The sequence below is a fragment of the Phasianus colchicus genome, chromosome 2 (genome assembly GCF_987193195.1).
Source record: "Phasianus colchicus chromosome 2, bPhaCol1.hap1.1, whole genome shotgun sequence".
NCBI classification, from domain to species: domain Eukaryota; kingdom Metazoa; phylum Chordata; class Aves; order Galliformes; family Phasianidae; genus Phasianus; species Phasianus colchicus.
Genome location: NC_143437.1, coordinates 85291011 through 85314099, shown reverse-complemented (window position 1 = coordinate 85314099; position 23089 = coordinate 85291011). Strand labels below are relative to the sequence as shown.

The following is a 23089-nucleotide window of genomic DNA, read 5'->3' as shown; positions in this document are numbered from 1 at the left end:
CTACTTACCCTTAGAAGGCCTCAGGTAGGGACCTCCAGCAAAGCACTCTTGCCTCCGCTACCAAACCTTAGATGAGGTCTGAGAAGGGGTGGAGCCAGGATCCACCCCTTCTGGTCACTCAGCAGCATTGCATGCACCTGAGCTCCCCTGGGTTGGCCCTGCCTTCCCACCAGGTGCTCAATCACTGGTTCAAGCCAGGACTTTGCATTTCCACTACAGCTTGAGTCCTCATATAGAATAGACATAAGGACAATGGGAATAGCTGTTCTATCACATAAGCAAGTGAATAATTCTGCTTTATAGACTGCTAATTTAGTCTTAAAATCAGATAAAAAGCAGAAATGATGCCCCTGTTGGCTACAGAAGCACGGATGCCAGCAGCCAACCTAGCCACTGTAAGATACTTTTCTACTCTTCTCTGTGTATTCCAGCAATTCTGAGTATTTTCAAAGGATTTTAGACCAATAGTATGATTGAACTTTCACCATAAAAATGTCTTAGGAAATGATGTAGACATGACACACCCATACTCACTTTCTCTTAGTTTAGGTTCTTATATTGAAATGCCTTAAATATGAGGAATTGAAGTTTTTCAGACCAGGCAGGTGGCATATTCCCGATAAAAGGAGACAGAGCACTGTTGATGCAAATGTTGAGTATTAAATTTAGTGTGAGTCACCCTATTCTGTTTATTAACCTGACTTCCTTCTTAGTCACCCAGCATAACTGTTCTTTCTCATCTCATCACAGAACAAACCTTTCCAGCTCCTTGGCCTCAACTCTTGAGTGGTGCAGGCAGCCTGCAGCATATTTCACTTTTATGAACAAATATAAAGCTTTAGTAGTGGTATGACTTAATGAAAAATGAATGCTCTTCAATGTTTTTTACCCAGAGTGCCAAGGTCTTCGAGTATGCAGAGTGGTTTCCATGTAAAGACTAATTTATACATTCTTCAAGCATCTGCTGGGCATCCAGATGAATTAAAAGCTATTAAATGGGGCTCTCACACCTTCATTAGTAGAAATGGGACACATTGCACTTGCAAAATGTAAAGTGGGTTGGCTTTCTACTGCCGCTTAGCTGAACTCCAAATGCTGTATTATTTGCAGAGATATCACTCAGAAGTAGCACATACAGCTATCTACATCTTCCACGTATTTACCTTGCTGGTGTACAACAAGTAATCAAAGCAGGGGAAAAAGCTCTTCGTCTTCCTATCTGCAAGTTTCCAAACTAAAATATGCACATACAGTTCACTTATTCTGGACCTTTACTTCTTCCTTTTTTCCTTTTTCTTGCCTTGCCTGCTCTGCCCTCCCCACTTCCCATCTTACTATTAACAACTACCTATTTAAAATATTGCTAGACTTTGGAACAACTTTCTTAACAACTGCACAAATTAGTTCATTATTAATAATATTAGTATTGAGTCAAGAAACAGCTGTCGAAGCAAGAAGGCCCATGACTTTATGGACTTTATGAATTATGGGAACTTCTGCTAACAGGCTGGTGAGATGTCTTCTATTTATGATAATTTATCCAGTGCTTTAAATGGGTGTGTTTAAGTAATAACTTTGCTAGAGGAGTGGAGACTGGAATCAGCAGATCAAGTTTTGAGTAAAGGCACTATCCACCCTTTTCTAGAAATGTGTGCAATATTTTTTGAAAAGAACAAAACAAGAAGGAAATATTTCAAGGAGAGAGTGGTGGTTAGTTCTTTAACTATCAATGCATTTTTCTGATGAGAATATGCCCTTGAAGTCCCTTGTAGGGAAAGTCCCAATGTACTATTCACATTGGGTAATAAGCCAATGCACAACTGTGTCAGTGCGACATGCTACAACTCAGTATCATTCCTAAATTAGTCAGATCCCCTTTCTTTTACAAAGCAGACTTTGTTGAGTGAGAAAAGAGGAAAAGAGGAGAAAAAAAAAAAAAAACAGAAGAAAAAAAACAAGAAGAAAAAGGAAAGGGAACAAAAGGAAAAGAGAAAGGGGGAAAAAAATGAAAAGGGAAAAAAATGAAATGGAAAAAAAAAAGAAAAAAAGAAAAAGAAAAAAGGAAGAAAAATATTCTAATTATTCCCTATTAAGAAATTTAGAAAAAGATCTTGTGGTTTGGACAATCAATTTATTAAATCTTACATAACTGCACAGAAGAAAAGGATTTACACGAAGTGCTTTGTAAACTAATCCCCACCAGAAAGCTCTTTCACATCTGTTGGCTGCTAAGAATATTCTGAGTCTTTCATCAGCCTAATTCTGTCTGGATTTGACAGGATTAGATTAAGGCAAATATCAAGGGCCACAGATTAGCTTTTCCTAAATCTTTTAAAACTTTGGGGCAGTAAAAAAGGTAGTGGGAAATGTGTAAAGAAAGTAAATTACTCTACAGAAGACATTTTTGTTTTGAAATGAAATTCATATGGTTCTAGAGAGTGATTTTAAGAAAATATGCCTTTCTGCACAAACTAAACATTCCTGAAGGGCAATAGAATGAGGGCACGCAGATGCTAAACCACTCCTGGCCCAAGTTAAACAGGCTGAGCTCTCTCTTTGATGCTGCCAAAGAGATATTTAATTTCTTTATATGCTAGCTGCTTCCATGACCTCTGACTATTTCAGGGTTCTTTTGAGAGAGATTCTTTTTTTCTCATCTATTTTTCATGGCCCATGTAATGATTTAGTTTACACAGGAGAGAACTATGCACTGAGAGTCTCAGAATTTGGCCTGTGAGTGAGAGAATTATAAAAGATTCATTGTAGAAGACAGAGTTCTTTGAAAATAAATGTATTTGTATTACAGATGTGCCACCTATTTTTCTTTAAAGCTGCTTCTTCGTATGTGGTTGTAATTGGAACAAGACAAGCCAGCACTCTATGATACATGATCAACCTTACCTAATAGCAGCCTGCCAGAACAGCTGTGCATAGAATAGGAAAGTGGTAAATTGGGTATATGTCTGTTCATATATATGTACATGTGAGGATGCTAATTCAATTGCCTCCAGGCTCTGGGCCTTGATTGAAGAAATAAAAAAAATATATGATCAATAGTTGTGTACGTTTTTTATCACACAGAGCCCCATTGTGGCATAACATTCTGCTTAATACAAAGGAGCGTTTTCTCTCACATCACATTATGAATGATTTGTGATGCTTCTGTTTAAAAGCATGCAAGACATCACATAAATGCAATATAAAGATGAGATACATTAATAAAGTATAGTGCAGAAAATGTACATTTAAAAGACCAAATTTTAAAATATATCTGCACCGGTTGGCAAATTACATTTTTGGCATGAAGTTTTAGGAATGTTTGCTCAGTAAAATTTAAAAGACATTTATAAACAGTGGAAATCTTTTATTTAGATTTGCTTTTCACTCTATATATCTGGAAAATGCAGATTTTTTTTTTTTTTTTTTTTTTTTTTTGCATAGTGCGCCAGCAAACTTTTCAGTATTATAGAAGAAATAGTTAAACTTCTGATGAACCTTAGTGCTCTTTCACAGTTCACTTTTGCATATTTTTCAGTTTGATCTATTTTTATATTGCTTTAGTTTTGTTCATTCTAAAATACTGGGCCAAACTCTCAGCTTGTGAATCCTAGTGTAGCTGCACTACAACTGTGGAAGCAGTACCAGTAAACACCTGTTGAAGATCTGGCTACAATTGCTTTTCAGGAGAAAATGGTTTGTTGAATCAATTTCATTAAATCCTTGTTAGCTTTGAACTCATCTAAAATTTTCTTATATGTGTTTGTTCTCATGAACATGATTATTCACAATGAGTTACAGGGACTTAACACCTCCATCACTTCACAGAATCAAAGAATCACTAAGGTTGGAAAAAGGCCTCCAAGATCACCCAGTCCAACCATCCACCTACTACCAATATTGCCCACTAAACCGTGTCCCTTAGTACTACATCTAAACATTCTTTGAACACCTCCAGGAATGGTGACTTCTCCACGTCCCTGGGTAGCCCATTCCAGTGCCTGACCATTCTTTTGGAGAAGAAACTTTTCCTCAAATCCAATCTTAATCTCCTCTGGTGCAACGTCAAGACATTCCCTCTAGCCCCATCGCTAGTAGAAGAAGCTGACTTCCACCTTACCACAACCTTTCAGGTAGTTGTAGAGAGCAGTAAGGTCTCCCCTGAGCCTCCTCCAGACTAAACAATCCAGTTCCCTTAGCCACTCCTCATAAGACTCGTGCTGCTTTTTCAGAAAAGCAACTGGGTATATAATTCTAGCAAACTGGAAGTATTCTTACCTGACTGAGTACCCAAACGCTGTGCAGTGTAAAACAGGATACCATCTGGAGAAAGAGGCTGAAATTGCAGCTTGATATGGGTCTTATGTCGGATATAAAAGGGTGCAAATGACATCCATGATGATTCGTTACTTCGGAAAGATGGATCACTGATGGAAATATCTGAAAATATAGGAGGAAATGTCTTCTCATGAAAGATACTTGAGAATACGGCATCGTTGTGACACTAGTTGCCTACAAATATTGTGTAGTTCACATATGCTGAATGTATACTTCCAGTTCTTTCCTTCCTGAAGACTAAAAAGAAGAAGCAGAATAAAAGTGATGTAACAACAGGTGAATGCCATTTTGTTTTCTGGGTGCCCCACTTTCATTGATAATCTAATCTGCAGTTTTCATGCAAACAAAATATGATCTGATTAGCGTTCATTTACATAGAAATGCAAGTGTTATTTTTACACTTTTTAAAAGTTTAAGCAAAAGTACTTTTGTGAGAGTCAAAATAAACAGTCATGTATTTACTACACAAAAAGAACTGTGTCTGTTCAGCCTGGAGAAGAGGAGGCTCCTCTAAACTAATTTATTATTATAATGAGGTTGTTAGCTTCCTGTATTTATGGCTTAGTGGAACACCGCAACAGTAGTGGTGACCACAGTAGTCAAGCTATTCAGATGTGCAGAGTATTTTTAGATCTTTGTTTGATAAGCTCTTTTCACTATTTAGTTAACAGCAGTACTAAATGTCTGAACAGTAAGCGCTGCCCCACAATTTTCTCACAGTTTTTCCACTGACCCTGTGTTCTTTCTTGTCTGAAAGACCAACATCTTTTCTCATTTCGATGCTGCAGATTTCCTAGAACTTTTATAGAAACTTGCTTATGTTATCTTTCCATATTTAATTTTTCTTCACAGCATCTGCCTCTGAATTCAATTCTCATCCAGTTGTACCCTGAACCGCCTATCACCGATGGGCCTTAATTGTTAGACTGGTATACAGGTAGCATGCTGCAAGACATGTACTTTGTTTGTCATACAGCCACCCTCAGAACAAGATTCAAGGTGTTCCTGGTGGATTGTTTCCAGCAGACAGATGCAGCATTATGCAGGATTCAGATTTCTCGTCTGTTGTCAGTACTTGATGATGCCTCAGAAAGTAACAACACAGCTGGCCTTTTAGTTATTTTTCCCTCTAGGTTACAGCTAATACTTCCAAGGAATGTGCATAGATTTAACATCATGCAATCTCTGTGAAATCTAAAAGTTTCAACCTTTGTAAAACTGATTATAGTGGATTTATGAAATGGCCTAATGATCTGAATGGAACTTCTGAAGATCTGCTACTAAACCTACACATACATTCTCACACAAACACCTTGCATTTACAAACCACTCCCATTTTATGCATCAAATAGCAGTTATGATATCAAGGCTACACAATGTCCTTAGTAATACATTTTGTAAGAAATGTGAATTTTCTGGCATCTATATTTAAAAGATGATAGTACTGAAAATACCGTCCTAAGAGCAGCAATTACTGAGTAAGACAAATATTAACAAAACTTGTTAATCAGATTAAGTGATGCAATGTATACAACTAAAATTTTAAAAGCATTATCAGTTACAAAAGACAAAACAAAATAAAACTTAATATTAGTAATTTTCATACATTTTTATGTGCTTGTATTTTTTTTTTTTTATTTGATAAGAGACAATATTCTCCAGTAGCAGTTAAAGATTCAGGCCATACATTGATGGCTTCATGTTTAAAAATCACTCCGAAATAATGATTCATTTTGTTCATAGACATTATTGCTTTCTGCAGCAGTCAGTCAGTCTTCTACCAATTTTTTTGCACAGCAGGACTAACATATGGAAAAACTATGCCACAGCAGTCAATCCCATACTAAAATATGCTGCTGCTTATGAGGTCAAACTAAGTGAAGTGTACAATGAGGCATCTTCAGGTCTTCATGGCAGATTCAATTTTACTTTGCCAGTGTAGTTAATTCTTTACAGCTTATGAAGGAAGCATGGACAATGACTAGTGTGAAAGCAAAATGCAGCAGGTGGAAGGCTATATTGCTTATCATTAGCAGGTATATGGATTGATGACTGACATGATAAAAAGCCTTGGAGCAGAAGGAGAAGAAAGATGAAAAAAAAGTGATTTTATAGTATCACTCAGAGTGAATTAAACTCATGTCTTTATTGCAAGCAATATTAAAAAATCTCAGCAACAAATGCCAAAATGCCTTAGAAAGGCAGTATCACTATCCTGATGGATATCAAGTAAAATACTCAATTTAATATACTTTATTGCTAAAGCTTACTTTATAAACTTGTAAGATGTAGATATTTTATTTCCATTTTACTAAAAAATGTTGCTATTCCTAATAAAACTATCTGAACAAATGTCAGAGAACAACATATTTTGCAACAGGACTAACTACAGAAAGTGTCAGAATAACTTTTAATTTGCATGTGAATTATCCGGTAGATCCTGTAAATATTGATTGAATGCATGAAAAAGGATCTGCCTTGTCTGTCTTGACAGGCAAAGGAAAGGTCTCAGAACCAAAAGCTGGAATTCTACCGCAGCATACAGAGATGATCAGAATAATATCTCATTTTTTTGCAATGCTGCATCTATAAGTAGACAAGCTTTTAAGCTGAAAGATAAGACAATTTAAGATTTTCTATTTGCTTTTATGGCAGGCAAATTCAAAACTAAGATGTTAAGTCAAAAGCTGAGATGATACTTCAGCTTTCTTTTCTTGGCAAAAACCTTCTCCCGTAAGATAAGAAAATAAGAAGTTTGGCAAAACTTGCACACCACAATTGCTCCAGAGAAACTCTGCTAAAACAACTGAGATAAATGGATGCCTTTGCCACTTCAGTAAGCTAAATATGTAGGACCTCTACTGTGTAACTTTTGTATTACTCATTATTGCAGTCAGCACTGCATGGTATATGTAAGCACAACAGGCATTTAAGCAAACCTTTTTGTTCTGTATCAGACTACTTCTTGAAACTGAGTACTGGTATCCCACGAAGCTATGCATCTCTGAATAACACCAAGAGAATTGCACTCTAAATCCCTTCAGATCAACTAGGGCTATAGGAAGACACAGCAAGTTTCTGCAAGTACTGTTGTTGAAGTTTGCATTTGTTTCCATCCAATACATTTTGTGTCCCTCCTGCTACTCTCCCTGAAGTAACCATGCTCATCTGTCATAAGGAACTGCTGTTATGAACAAAGATTTCTAGGTTATTCTTGCAGCTCAGTTCCTGCCATTGAAGAAGTGCTTGTACACATCCCCACCTACTGCCTCAGGAATTACAGTGTGATAATTTATTCATGCAGCTTTCTGCCTCAAAACTTACAGCAAGCACATTCTGTCATACAGTCCATGAAGAAGTCCTGCAGCAGAAGATAACCATCAACATGAAAAAGTGAGACAAAACACCATGAAGAAAGCGTAGAGGATGTGAAAGCAGGGATGGGCTATCCAACAGGATTACAGAGCCAGCACCTGAGTGTAACAGGTGCTGTAACACCTGTAACAGGAATTAGGAGTCTGCAGGAATAGAAACTGGCATGGGACATGGAGGAAAACAAGACTTCCAACAAGGAGACTAAAGAAAATGTGAAGCCACTCCTCAATGGAGTAGGGACCTACTGACATAAGATATGGAATAAGCCAAAAGGCTCAAAGCCTTGTTTGCTTTTTAGAACTGGTAAGGTCTGCTCAAGCCTCCCAGGTCCTGAGTCTGGTAGCAAAGCCTGGGGAAGTGAAACATACTCTGTGGAATGGGAAGAATATGGTAGCACGTCAGTCAATTGGGCAAGCAAAGGCAGGGGACTGGCTGGAATACATCCCTAAGAAGTCCAATAACACCACAATGCTGCTTGCAATTGATAAGCTTTGAAAGATCACAGTGATTACAAGAGATTCCTCGTGATTCATGGAAAGCAAAACATTGCATTCTCTAACAAAGGAAAAAAAGATGATGCAGGGACTTTTTGCCTAGTCAACCTCATTTCGCTTAGCAACTATAATGGAGAAAATTTTTTCTAAATGCAATATCAAAGCACATAAAAGACAAGATATTGACAAGGCTAAATTATGCACAACCAGTGTGATAGCTTTCTTCAAGGAGATGAATGTCCTTGTGATAAGCCAAGATGAATGAATGCTTGGCTTGGGTTTGGCAAGGCCAAAGCTATATCAGCTATACTAGTTTGTCATACTAGTTTGTTTTTCTTCATTCTCCTCTTGCAACTAAATAATCCAAACAAGATTTTTCATAGAAATCTGTCACATCAACATAAATATACTGTCCTGATCACACCATAATTTTTGCTTGTTTTATTTGTTTTATTCTGTTTTAATACTGTTAGAAGCCAGGCTTGCTGTCAGGGAACAGTGAGAGCCTGGACTTATAACATGGCTATCAGAACTGAGGCCTCACCAGTCAGGGTGAGGTCTGTAAGCTCCAAGTGAGGTGAGCAGGAAAGATCTGGAGGAGCAGTCATGGTCAGCTCTGGATTCCAGATCCAGGCTGGGCCAGAGTGATGAGGCAGGGCTGAGGTCAAGGCCATAAGTCAGCCTGGAACTGGGGTCCAGGTCCATATCAACATGGCCCACTACAAGGTAAGGCATGGATATTGTACTGCTGCAGTTCAACCAGAGATCAAGATCAAGAGCCTCTATTTAAAAGTTACACCTGAGCAAAGTGAAAGGATACTCCAGCTGAGGCTTCTTAGCAGAGCTGCCTTTGAGGCTGGACACCTGCATCACTTCTAGGAGGTCCAAGACCACGAAGACGAACCACCAGGAAGTACTGGAAGGATGCACTCAGGAACCTGGCATGTAGAGTGCTGCATTATCCCTTCATTGGCATTAAACCGTTGTCTGAAACCTTTAAAGTGACAGTTCAATGTTTTCATTCCTTAATAGAGTACGTAGCTTGACCAGGCACTTTTATTTTCATTTTGCAAATAAACAAGTGTGGCTATGCTTCATCTTGAGCTGCTATTTGTTTAAGGTTGCAGCTGAAAGATTACTGATCCTTGTTTCTCTCAGTTTTTCTTTCTTTCTCTCTTTTCTTTGTGTAGTTATTTGTATGAAGTAAAAAAAAAAAATAATAATAATAATAATAAAATTGTAATTTATCTAAACTGAAATGTGTTTTTCTTTTCAGTTATCACTGTTTATTTAATCATTGAGGAGCTAACATATACATAGCCAACAAACTAATTCATGTACCAAAAAACCCCCAAACAATTTAACTTCCATTTTTAGTGCATTAACAGGAATTAGATCATGTTCACAAAAAGTATTGATTACTAGCACAACTCTAATAAAAGAGTTAGAAAAACAAATTCACAAAGCTTGTAATTTTGCTGGACCTGCAGTCATTAGTAAGCCTTGTCTCTGAAGAGATGACTGAGGTAATCATTCTCAACAACACTGGAACAAGAGGAGGCAATTTTGTAAGTGAAGTCTCCAGTTATATTTGTTGCAGTGGAGTTGTAATCTCTACTGCTCCCTAAGTATGTGTCTAGTTAGAAAGTAACACCTGGGAGCATATGGTTAAATCCCCAAAGAAACCCCTGGTTTTCTGAACTGTAGACCTCCATATGATACATAGTAAGAGAGGAGTACCTCAGAATAAGCTAAGGGGGCCAGCAAACTATATTCTACTGCATTTCAATGGTTAAATAAATTTTCCCTACAAGAGATTAGAGGACATAGGGGATTAATGAAAAAAGAAAAGAAAAAAAAAAAACAAAAAAACAAAAAACCTTACATACCCAATAGCGCAGTGGTATTATATTTTTAGAGATATGGTTTCAAGCATTTGGTTGACAATGAAAGTGAATGCCTGATCACTAGATATGTGATAAAAGCAAGAGTTACAAATGTTTAAGCCATGCCTAGCCTTGTACCAAGCTTCCTTCAGGCACTGTAAAACTCTGAAGATGCTTTCAAGATGAAACTTGCAAGAAGAAACGCCCAGTTTGAGAGTCCTCCAATGGAACTATTCCTGCAGTGGAAGCCTTCAGTTGTCTAACAACAAAAGACCAGGGTATTGAGCAGCACTGTGTCTCAGTGCAGCCTGATAAAGTAATTGATAAAGAAAAAATTATCTATAACTTTATGAATCTGTTTCCAAACTGAGATCTTCACTTAATCATATCTTGAACTAGATCTAGTCTGATAACAGATTGCTATCAACCAAGCCTACAAGCCATTCTGCTCAATTTGGAGCATCCTCCTCCAAGACTCCATTTGGTTTCCTAAACATAGACATTCATTGCTATTTCACAGCCACTTTTGCCTTACCTTCATGTGCCATTCAAGAAAGGCATAAATGTCTAATAGGTCTTGTAGCATACCAGTGAACCCTAACTGGATGGTTTTGGATACACATTCAAATGCCAGAGCATCTCAAGCAGCACTAAGCATCTGCCTTTAGACAAATTTCTGAGCAGCTAGATAGCGCCATTTCCTCAGCTGACTAGATGTTCATAAACCATTATGGTAACTAAACTAATCATAGAATGGACATGGAGATACTCAAATCTAGGTGTCATATTTATAGGACATATTCTATCTACACTTGTCACAGTTCCTATCTCTGAACACTTCCACAAAGTAAGGTGCTTATCTTTTTTTCAGCTAATCATTCATTCTTGCCAAGGAAGTCTGAAAATAATTCCAGAGCCATCCTGTTATGTAGTTAGCTGGCTATACTTTGTTGGTACTGCACAGAGTATCTTGCAGGAATCATAGCTGCATGACTGAATTTTTACTGTACTATCACATTGCTCTTGACTGATTTAATGCCATTACTTTTGTACTGCAGATCACTTCCGCCTCTTTTCAAGAATAGTTTCCACTAGAGTTTGGATATGATTAATCCAGGACACATTTAAATATGCAACTCAGCATATTCTACTTCACATTTTGAACTATAGCGAAATATTACAAACACATATATACTTGTGTCTGTGGCCAGTGTTAGCTTTACTATTACTGACAAATCAGAAAGCTTAGATTTTTCTGATTTTGATCTCGATGACTTAACAAGCTAGTTAAGTGCCTGCAGTTGTTCTTAAAATGGTTAAAAATTGAAACACAGTAATATTAAAATAGTTTGTATGTAACACCAGCAAGTCTAACAGATCATACATGTTTTTATATTAAGTTCCCTAGTTATGGTAAAAACCTTGAGCTAAATCATACTGTGAATTAATGTCTTACAATAACATTAAATATACATTAAGAAATATTCTAGGCTATGTATAAAGATAAATATCTTTATAGTAAGTAGTATTCTAAAGCCATTTTCTTCCACTTTTATTCCTCCTTTGTGGCTATGAAGATGAAATCGAGACAGAATTCTCTTTAGTTATTTTACAATTGGGTTCTCAGGTATTTACAAAATAGTGCTGCATTTTTCGTATCGAATAATGGAATTTGACATCAGAATGTCTAGAAATTTTACTTCAGCTGGTAAACACTGTCAAGGGAAATTTTCGTTTGTTCATCAAGGAAATTGTTTTACTACTTGATAAGTATCCCATTTAAACAGTGGATAAGAACAATAAATATCTCTTTTGCATCTCCTTTCCTTTCAAGAGCTGTGCAGAATGCAGCTCTGGAATTCAGAAGATGAGGTACAGCAGAATAAATCTATTTTACCCTTATTTCTTTGTTTAAATGGTAGTAGCATTGCAGTATGATGCTTTGAAGTCAAGAGAAGTTATTTTAATTGATGTTGTAGAAGTATATGATACAAACTAACCCCTTTAAATTTGAATGTGGCAGTTTCGGTAAGTCCACTTAAAATGAGTGTTGTCCATATACATGTGAATTGACTAGCACCTGTTTAACAGTATGCAAAGCTTCCTTGCTAAGAAGAGAATTGCTGAGTAAATTAAAATTCACAGAAAGGAGATGAAAACTACTTATTTTAGCCACTGGCTTATTTTAGCCACTGCAATTCTTTACTAATGCTGCCATCTACAGAATCTTTCAAATATTACATTGCTGTCCCCTTAGAGAATATTATCAGTTCTGTGAAATCTTTCAATTAACTCCTCTACAATTACAGATCTTCATTCAGAACCAAGTAAATTATATAGGATATAAATTTCATATGCTTAGTATCTAGTGGAATTCTAGCTTACAAAGAAAGATGATTCCAAATTAATTTTTGTTGAGGTTTTCTACTACTTTATGTGATAGTGTTTATGTCAAGAGGAGATACTTGTTTTATTAGAAACATGAAAAGAAAATAAAAAATAAAGGAACAGGAGCTCAAATTTCTTTTGATAGTAGAAGACTACTTCAGGGAGATGTCATACACAGTCGCTGTATTAATCTTTTCTCTGACAAAACCTTCATTATTGGCCACTACTCGAGGATTAATAAGACTCACAGAGGGTCTCTGCTAATATATGAGGAATAAACAGCTGAGGTGTAATTTACTACAGACTGAAATATAAATGCAGACAGCCATTATCAATAATAAGTATGTTAGGATGGAATACTTGGCTTGAGGAGGTGATCCTTGAATCAGCTTTCTTGGGCCTCAAGGGTTTTATCTTACGATACTTTATTAAGGAGATCCTTGAGAAGGTCAAAACCTTCTCTCCTGAAGTCCAGAGTTGTAAGCTTCTTATGCACCTCCTCACTGTCCTAAGGATCTTGAACTCCACCATGTCATTGTCAAGGTAGCAGAGGCCAAGGACCTTTACATTCCCCAAAAGCCCAAACTTGTTAAGGAGAACAAGGTTCTGCATAGCACCTCACCTTGTTGGCTCTTCTATCACTTGGAGAAAGAAGTTATCATCAGTGCATTCCAGGAGGCCCCTGGATTTCTTATGTCCTTCTGTGTTGTATCCCCAGCAGGTATCAGGGGGGTTGAAATTGCCCTGAAGACGTGGGCTTATGAATGTGAAGCTGTTCCTATCTGCTTTTACAGGGCTTTATCTGCTGTCTCTGTGGTCAGGTAGCCTGGGGCAAACATCCAGTATAACATCTTCTAGCCTAATGTAATAATAACTCATAGAGCCTTGGTCAGCTCCTCATCCATCCCCAGGCAGGGCTTCATGCACTCCAGTCGGTCATCAACACAGAGGGCAACACCACTCCTCACATCCCCTGCCTGTCCTTCTTAAAGAGTATCCTTCCATTACAACACTGCAGTCATTGGAGCCATCCCACCACATCTCTGTGATCCCAATAAAATCATCACCTTCCAAACATATGCACATCTCAAACTCATCTTGTTTGTCCCCCATATTGCATGCATTACTTGCCAGGTACTTGAGAGAAACACTCCAATATGTTGTGCTCCTAGAAAGTGTTTGGAGGATTTCTCCATAATGGTGGCAAATGCTGGAAGTGACCTTGTTTAATCCCCATTTTGCTGATTTTGCGATTCTTCTCTAACACTACATGCCACATTCTTTGTGCAGTGCTGTGCATAACTCTTTCACAGAATTTTCTGTTTAGCCTCTCCCTCCCCATTTACTTCTAGTTTATTGCCATCCTTATGAGGCCATCAGCAAAAACATCTTTGTTCCTCTTTGTGAGGTACGTCCTATTTCTCCCAAACAGATGATGATACCAGGGTCACAAAATCCAAAACTCTATCACTGACACCAATTCTGTAGCCAATTATTGTCCTGTCTGACCAGTGCCCTAGAATCATAGAATCAAAGAATATCCCAAATTGGAAGGACTCACAAAGATTATTAACTCCAATTCTTGGCTCCATACAGGACCACCAAAAAAATCAGATCATGTTTCTGTAAGCATTGTCCAAATGTTTCTTGAACTCCAGCAAACTTGGGGTGGAGAAGCCTGTTCCAGTGTTTGACCACTCTCCCAGTGAAGAATTTCTCTTAATATCCAATTTGAACCTTATTCTATGATTCTATGACTATGATTCAGGGGATAGTAGTTAGAGGGTTTTTCATCTCTCATGTAAATATTTTTATAAAGAACCAATATATATTTTTAGTGCTTGTTAGGCAGGTTATTTTATTTCTGTCAGTTAATATTTATTTACCTCTAACTTCTGTCAGAGTACTACCTCTCATTATTGTTGTTCTAGCTCTACTGCCCTGTTTAGTAATTTCACCTGATCTATTGCTGTGCAATTCACATCATTATCCTGTATTTTCCAGTTGTTATTATTTGTAAAACCTGTATTTGTTCTTACTCTTTGTTATTCTCCTCTGATTTTCTTTTCCCCTCATAAATCTCTTCTGTCCTTTTCTCATACTTCTTTCCTTCTTTTGTGCACATTCATTAGTCTCCATCATTTAATTTCCCTTCGTTCTCTTCTGGTCCCCTGGGCCATTCATTCCTCTCTGTCTCCTTTTCTTTTGGCTCCAATAACCACCATAAATCCAGAGATAAGATGTTCAATCTTGATAAACAGCTGTTTTTTTAGCAATCTGCCATCCACTAAAAGTGCAAACTGCACTTTGAAAAATCTCATGATAATTAATTACTCTGCCAGAGTAAGGTTAAATGCAGGGCAAAGAGTTTGTTGAGGACCAACAGACCCTATTTACATAAAGAAAGGTTTTAAATAAAACAGAGAGGAACTCTCTGATTGCGTATGTGCCCAACACACTTGTTTTATGTTTCTGTTACTCTCTTTTTTGTTTTAACATATATCTATAAATAAGTTTTGTTACTTATATACATTAACTCTATTATATATTTTATGTACAGTCCAAGACAATTCCTCTTCACTCACTGTGGCCCAAGCAAGCCAAAAGACAGGGCATCCGTGCAATGTGTTTACCAGGTGAAGGAATTACTAAGAGAATGATAATCTTCTTTTAGGCTATTGTGGCCATGGATTAAAAATTTTAGAAACAGTTTCCAGAAGCTGTATTCTCTTTGATTTCAGTCTACAGACAGCAAATGCTGGCTTTAATGGGATTTTTAAACTGCATCAATGGGTGAGGACTGAACATCAAGTCAGAAACAGTTCAACTCATCAATTTTGTGTTTGAAGCTTGCTCTATAGACACAACAACAAGAGTGGCTGGACCTTGGCAAGCAGATTGAAATGGGAGTTATTTAACAGTAACCAGAGTTCTTCAAAAGATGTGAAGAGAGCATTGTGAAAGAAATTCACATTTCTGCAATATTATCTTGAACCTAAAAGCTTGAACCTTCAGAATAGAAGGTGCAACCCATACTACACCTCTTTGCACACAGAAGCACTTCACACTCTTAGAAGAAAAGTCCCTGAACATGTAGCATTTGTGTATCCACAGTTTTGGATACTCATTTGTACAATTTCTAATAGAAAAAAAAAACACTTTGATAAAGGATTCCTATAAGTGTAAGAGACAAAAGACAGGCAGATTGAGGCACGCTTCAATGGTGATACACTGGAAGAAAACCAGGGAGAGCAGACAACTGAAGATTATCATAGGGATATAACAGGAAACATTCTTAGAGCATCCCTATCAAATAGCTAGTGAACAACTGCCTCTCCTCTAATGTCAGTGGAGGTTGGATAAAATCCTAGATGCTTACAGTTTCTGGTGTACTTCTGATCTCTTAAGTGCATGTCTCAATGTACTTCATGAAGGTGAGCTTGGGAATTGAATCTTGTTAGCATTGCTCTGGAATGTATCCTGTCCCCTCCAACAATGTACCCAACAATGCCTAGCTGCTCTGAGTTTGGTTGATTAATTTGGAAAAAACAACAACAACAAAAAACAGAGGGAAAAAAAGGTGATGAGAATAAGCAAAGTCAGAAAGCAATATCTAATATTTCATAGTTTTAAATTACTTTTTTTTTTTTTTTAATAGAAAAAAAGCACCACTTACTTTATTAAATAAAATCTGTTTTGTACTGTGTGACTTTACTTCACACTACATTCATTCAAAATATTGTGTTTTTTATCTGCCTGGACATTATTATCAAGCAACTCTATGTACAGTGTGCTATTCACTTGCCATACCTTGTTCGCAATAGGTACCACTTGTTCCTAGAGGACAGTGACATGTGTAGCCATGAGGCAATGGCACACAGGTACCGCCTTGCTTGCACAGATGTGGAGGATCATGCTCTGGATCACATACTGTCACCATTTCTGTGCAAAATGCACCTTTCCATCCAGCCAGACAGTCACAACTATGGAGGTTAAGTGAAAGGAAGGAATGCAGCGTTATTACCAAAAGAAATCAATATTTCAGTAACAAAGTAATGAAGATTTTCAAGCCTTGTATGCCTATATCTAATCTTCTCCAAAATAGCTAACAAAAGAACATAGTAACAAAACTTATCATTTATCTTTTTTGATGTCTTATTGCAAGAAAAATGTATATAACACAGAACACATTGTTTTTAATATTTGAATTACAGTCTCAATATCCACAAGAAACAATAATACTTGTGGATTTTTACTGTGTGTTTTGCTCCACAAATAATTCAAGAAAGCTTTGGTTGCATAAACTAGGATGAGTCGAAGTGCAAAGTGTCAAACATGGTGTCAAATAAAACAAATTTTCTTATATCAGTAAACCAGGGATTCAGCCCTGCAGATTCACACACCTAAATCTGTGACGGTGCGCCTGAGACCAGGTGTCTACATTTAAGATGAGTATCTACTCAATGGAGATGAGAGGCTCAACTAATTTACCTAATGAGTTAGGCCAACAGAGATGAGGCAGATGTTTAGTGCCAACTAAAGCTCCCTGGGGTATTCCATCTGGCCTCTGACTACTGTTCCAGAAGGACAGTAGTCAGGTTCATAAAGACTTTTATTGGCCATATCAGGCGAGCCCAAGCTACTGGAGATTTCTGGATATATTTCTTAAGTTTCCCATGTATTGGATCTTAAAGATGCTGAGTAATGGAGGAGATCTCTTAATAAAAGTGACTTTAAACAAAGGCACTGGGAAACTAGAGCATTATGAAATACAGTTTATCTTCATGTTATGAGGCAAAAGTGGAGTGTGAAAAAAATTAAGATTGGAATAAAATTAATGGTATTTAAACAAAGAGTACAATAATTTGCTGCAAAAGTCATATCTGTCATATATAAGGCTGTCATATCTTACTGATCTAAAACATAATAAATACAGAAATGCCTTTTCTTCTTACAAACTATAAAAGCATGTCCTTTCACTGAAAATTGGTTCTATCCTTCCATTGAAATTTGTTTTGAATGAAATCCAACCTAATAATAAAACAACAGCTTATTTCATGGGTTATCCCTGTACTGTATGAAGATAGGATTTAATTTCCTGAACCCAGGCTGCCAGTGCTATTTGAAATGCTATAGAATACTAATAAATCCACGTGTGTCTCAAATATATGACAGAAAACTTACACAAATCTTGAGCTGTTCAAAGACGCAGCTGAAGGACAAGTGGCCTACCCAAGGGTACCTAAAGTGCCAGTTTAGGCTTACATTCAGCAAACGCAACCCTACCCATGATGTATGATGTTCTTTTCAAAGTATAGAGAATACACACTTTTTCTCTCACTTCAGGAACATGGAATAGCCATAACACTTTAAACAATCTTGTTAGATGTATGTGAACTGCCCTGAAAGGGATGCCTCCTATTTTATTATGTTGGCCCACAACATCAGAGGTGGAAATCTGTGCCATGGCAGCAAAGGTTTAATCTTCCCACCAATATTCCATTACACTTTGTTGTTGTGTGACAGATGGCAGCAGAGGGGCAGTCTGAGCAAATGGAGTTTGACATGGAAGCAAAGATATATATAACAGAATTCCTCCATGTGGAAAAAACTGCACCCACTGATATTCACTGATGATTGCTGAACATTTATGGAGACCAAACAATGGATGTGTGCACAGTGAGGCACTGGGTGGTGTGTTTCAGCAGTGGTGACAGCAATATGAAACGTAAGCCATGTTTTGGACAGCCATGCAGATTTTTATGAGCGTGCCATGCAGACTCTTGTTCATTGCCAGTGAAAATGCATAAATAACAGTGGTGGATATGTTGAAAAATAGTGTTTTGTAGCAGGAAATTTTCTCTATCAAATAGCACTATTATGCTCTTTGTATATGTTGTAGTTTTCATGGAAATAAATAGGAGACATTACTTTTGGAGAAACTTACATAATTTTTTGTTGTGTATAATTTCATGCTATAAATGAAATAGTGGAGGATATTATTGTTTCTTGAACATAAAATTCTTTACTTTATTATTCAAATATTTCCTCTTAATTCTGTTAAACAACGTAGCTTTGCTCAGATGCTGGCCAGAATGTAAAGTTTAATGCTGTATATTACTGCTTCTATTTAAATCAAAGCATTTTCTCTGTAGAAACTGAATCTACAGCTTAATGGCACTGCACGCTTTCTGGCACAGTGATGGAAGCAAGACATAAAAATAGTTCAATGCAGCAAGAAAAACTTCTGAGGAAATCTCATTTCAGGACAAAAATATCTGAACTCAAATTGAGGACAATGCTTTACAGAGGAAACAGAAGATTTAAGAACAGAGGGAAATTCCGCTGAGAAATGCAAGACATTACTGACAGCTGCTATACATCAGTAGAAGTCATATGCCTGCTACATTCACAGGTTTTTGATGATTAAAAAAATAATAATAATTGAATTTTTATTTATTTATCTTGTGAGAAGTGAAACTGGCCATTGCTGGTACATACATGCCTGTACAAATATAGTCTGTGACAACATAGCTGCTCTGAAATATGAGGGCAGGAGTATAACACAGTAGGAGATCAGCACAAACCAAAAACAAGCAAACAGCTCACCAAACTAAATGCAAATAACCTCCCAATTTTACAACAATCCCTAAAGAAATTGTCTATAGAAAACATTAATGTAGATGAAAATGAGCTTTATCTGCAGTTTTAAAGGTTCCAGTACAGCTCAGTCACCAACTGCTACTTTAGGTTGTCACCTGTTTTCCAGTTGTTCTCTTGATTTTGCTAGTGGTAGCTTTGTGTACCTTACAGACATGAAGATGGTGCTGGATAAGTTTCTGAAGCCAGGACTTATGCAGTACAGGAAGACACATGGGAGGTGCATACTTCAGTCTATGTTTCTGCTATTTCTGGTTGCAATTTTGATTTTGTGACTTCTCTAATATTACTATAAATGTCTTCTCTTTTCTTTTTCTTCAGAAAGATCTAATAGGCTGAAAGCTAAGGATTTAATAGTTCTGAAAGGAACCTGCAAGATCCAACAGTTGTGACATTGTACAGCTCAACAGTTGGAAAGTAATTCCAAATTGTACTTTTCAGAACTTTCAAAGCATTTCTTCACTACTGCATTTAAAAGTGTATAAATACATTCTTAAGAGAAATGGGGAGGGGAACTGAAGGCTGTGTCTCAGGGGTTAATTTTCTAGTATGTACTAAAGCCTTAATAGCCCTAGAACCAGTTTTTTTTTTTTTTTTTTTTTTTTTTCCTTCCCCCAGGAGCTTGAACAGACTGCTGAATTTCTAAAACAGATCCCAGCAAATGTCCTATCAATTTTAAAATGTTGGGTTTGATTTTCACAGAATTGTATCTTAGAATTGGGTTGGATGAGACCTTAAAGCCCACCCAGTTCCAAAGCACTGCCAAAGGCAGGGCTGCTACCCACCATGTCAGTCTGTCCAGGGCCTCATCCAACCTGGCCCTGAACTCCTCCAGGGATGGGAGTGTTGAAATGAAATGGAACACTTCAATGATTTTTCTTCCTTTCTGATATGATAGATTTCTGAAGATTTCTGTCATCAAGCAACTAAATTATCATGATTACTAAGTTTAGTGATCAGTCTGTGCTGTAGCCTAGAAAGAAATTCTTTGTACTTACTAAACAGTAGAACCACTTTCCATGCACTTTCCACCATTTCTGCATTTTATTAAACTGCATGGAGAAGCTTTACATTGCCCAACACTGCGACCAGAATTGGGGTGACCTTCTGGAGTCCCTGGTGATTTGAACTCCTGATTCACGTTGGTGCGAACTTGCACATCAAAAATGCAACCTTACAGATAAAAAGGAGAAAGAAATGGATTGTAAAAAAGGTAAAGGAAGACGAAACAAATCAAACAACAGTACTCTGTAATCTGTCACTGAATGGGTTCCACCAGAATGTCTTCAATTGATGGATGGGCAATCATACCATCTCCAAAAGCTGAAGTTATGCTGGCTATTTTCTCTTCAGTACATGGGTGAATGATTATAAGACCCTTCATTAATAGCACGTAAAAACAGCAGAAGTAATTTCTCAAGGAGCAGACAGAATGATAAGTCAGAGACTAATGAATGATGTGGGTCTAAATTTGTATTTACACACACACATGCTTTTACAAGAATGCAACTACATCAGATAAAAATGGTCTTAAAAAAAGTAGGACAGAGGACAGTAAATCTGTTCAATGTCAAATATCCAGAGAGTACCAACTAACAGACTGCAGGCAGAGAATGTGGACTTGAATTGCTGAAAAGGACCTCTTAAGGGGCGTGAATGCTTCAATCCCTGTAATACAGAGATCATATGGACCATGACTAAAACATTTTACAGTATGTATACACTGCTCCTCTTGGAACTTACTCTCAGAAAATGATTCAGAAGTTTAATCCATAGTAGTTAAGCTAAGCAGTGCCAAGGCCTGTTTCTTGGTCCTGTGGGCAACTGACCTTGTGTAGCCACAACTATAACATCAAACTTTAACTAGCTTCCAGAACAGTATAGCTACAACCCGGATGGCAAACAGGCCTTGGATTTCGTTGTCCCTAAATACATTTACTAATTGTTTTGCCACAGACATCCATGTCAGCGGCCATTTTTTGAATTTATTTGTTGAAATGATTGAGTGCTATTGACTAGATCCATAGGTTGACATTCTTTTAATCTGCTAATACACTGGTATTCTAAGTTAAAAGAGTCAGAGCTTCAGTGTGAAGTCCCTTTAGCAAGTCTTTGTTCTTTTTAGTGAATGCTCCCATTGGGACAGTGAGCCTGAAAGGTCTAGCACTCCATCGGCACTTCTGAACCAATATTCTAGGTCCATGTGCTTATTTATACACTGCAAAGCTGAATATTATGGCTACATATATCTTTTTGGATCAAATTCCAAGTCATTTCTCAAAATATACAAGGACAAGTCATTTAGACCCATATGTAAGGCACCTTTAAGCACTTATGAAATGTCATCCAGATCTATACACTAATATGTACAATTTAAAATTAAAAGGAGATTTTAATCCACTTTACAGGGATTTAAACAGTACAGTAATGTATCTGGATATCCAGTGTATAATGGAAATATATCACACCTTCCCACACTTGATTTATAACATTTAGCTGAGATTTGAATTGCTCAAAATCTTTAAGAATAGTAGCTATTCAGCAGCACATGCAAGAAGCTTTCTGTTTAATATTAAACATGGAAAAAGGACATGATATGAAGACTGCAACTAATTGCACTTATTTTTTAAAATTCACTTGATAACAGTGTTTTCATAATTCACTGAAATCACTTAAGAAACAAACCTGCATGTGAAAGATATAAGAAATGCCGAATAATGGGTTTTTCTTCAGCTCCTAATAGAATAAAAGAATATATGGACTTTTTCTATTGTCTATTTCATAGTCAAGGACTTCAAATTAATTATTACCTACACAAGTCATGGGAGAATTCTGGATAAAGATCACTGTTTTGTGCCTCACTGTTTATTAATAGAATTCTGATCTTGTTAAGCATGTTACTTTGACTTGCTATAATTTTGGGACTCCTCCCTTTGACCATATTATCTTTATGCAAAGAAGTATTAGAAAAGCAGTTACCCTTCACTGACATCTTTCACTGACATAACTTTTGCTGACACTTAATGTAACAGTAAAGTAAAACAAGTGTGATTTTCACCATCATCTAAAAAACTAATGTTTCCAGAGTGGCATGACAAATCCTAATACACTTCTTAATGCTCACTGGACCTAGCTTTACGTAATAGGCCATCTTCTATGGCAACGTTGTTTGAATTTATTTACAAAAATTTTCTAACTTGGATTTATAAACATTTGACATGGTGACAAATTATATGGTATGTAAAGTACAAACTGGATGACCTGTGGCTTTTTAGTCCCTCAGGGATTTATTAAGTAAGGCAGGTCCATAGCAGCTACGAAAAACAAATGCATCTGTTTTAGATATCTAAATACTGAAATATGTATCTAATCTTATAGCTCTGCTTTTCTGTTTTTTTTTCCCTTCACTTTTGGATAACTTGCCATTAGATTACCAGAGTAATCTGCGGAAGATATATATTTTTAATATAATCATAACTTAATTTGAACAAAATGTAGCAAGATAACTATTTTAACAACAGTTAGAACAACTTTAGAATAGGAAGCTTTCTTAAATAAGATTTTTTCTTATTGCACACATTTTGTAGTTTTGTTTATACTGTCACATAACTGGTAATTTAAAAACTCACATTAAGCAATTTAAAAAACATACAACCAAATTTGATGTTTATTTATTTGTAATCTTCATATCATATTCCTTTTCCTTTTAATGGTGTTGGTTTTAGGCCACCACATAACTCAGTAAATCCTAACTTTTCATCTGTTTATGAGTAGCAGATAAAGCATGTTCTGTTCTCTCGAGTCTTGCTAGAGTGCTAAGAAAAAGTCACCCAGAGCTCTGTGTAAACAATGGAAAGCACAGTGAGTACCCAAGAACTGGTGAGGCCATAAAGGAAAATTATGACATTCATGACTATGACTTCTTTGATTGTCCCAGCAGAACACTTAGGT

At 36.8% G+C, this 23089-nt stretch overlaps 1 protein-coding gene across 1 annotated transcript in view; it reads right to left on the bottom strand.

Moving 5' to 3' along the window:
• Positions 1-23089, bottom strand: part of LOC116240522 (EGF-like photoreceptor maintenance factor) — a 257237-nt gene that overhangs the window by 6102 nt on the left and 228046 nt on the right. The window contains exons 12-14 of the mRNA XM_090136211.1: positions 20137-20311; positions 16289-16461; positions 4276-4437 (exon numbers count right to left, since the gene is read on the bottom strand). Of these exons, the coding sequence (XP_089992337.1) occupies positions 4276-4437; positions 16289-16461; positions 20137-20311 (510 nt within the window). The remainder of the gene's footprint in view (positions 1-4275; positions 4438-16288; positions 16462-20136; positions 20312-23089) is intronic.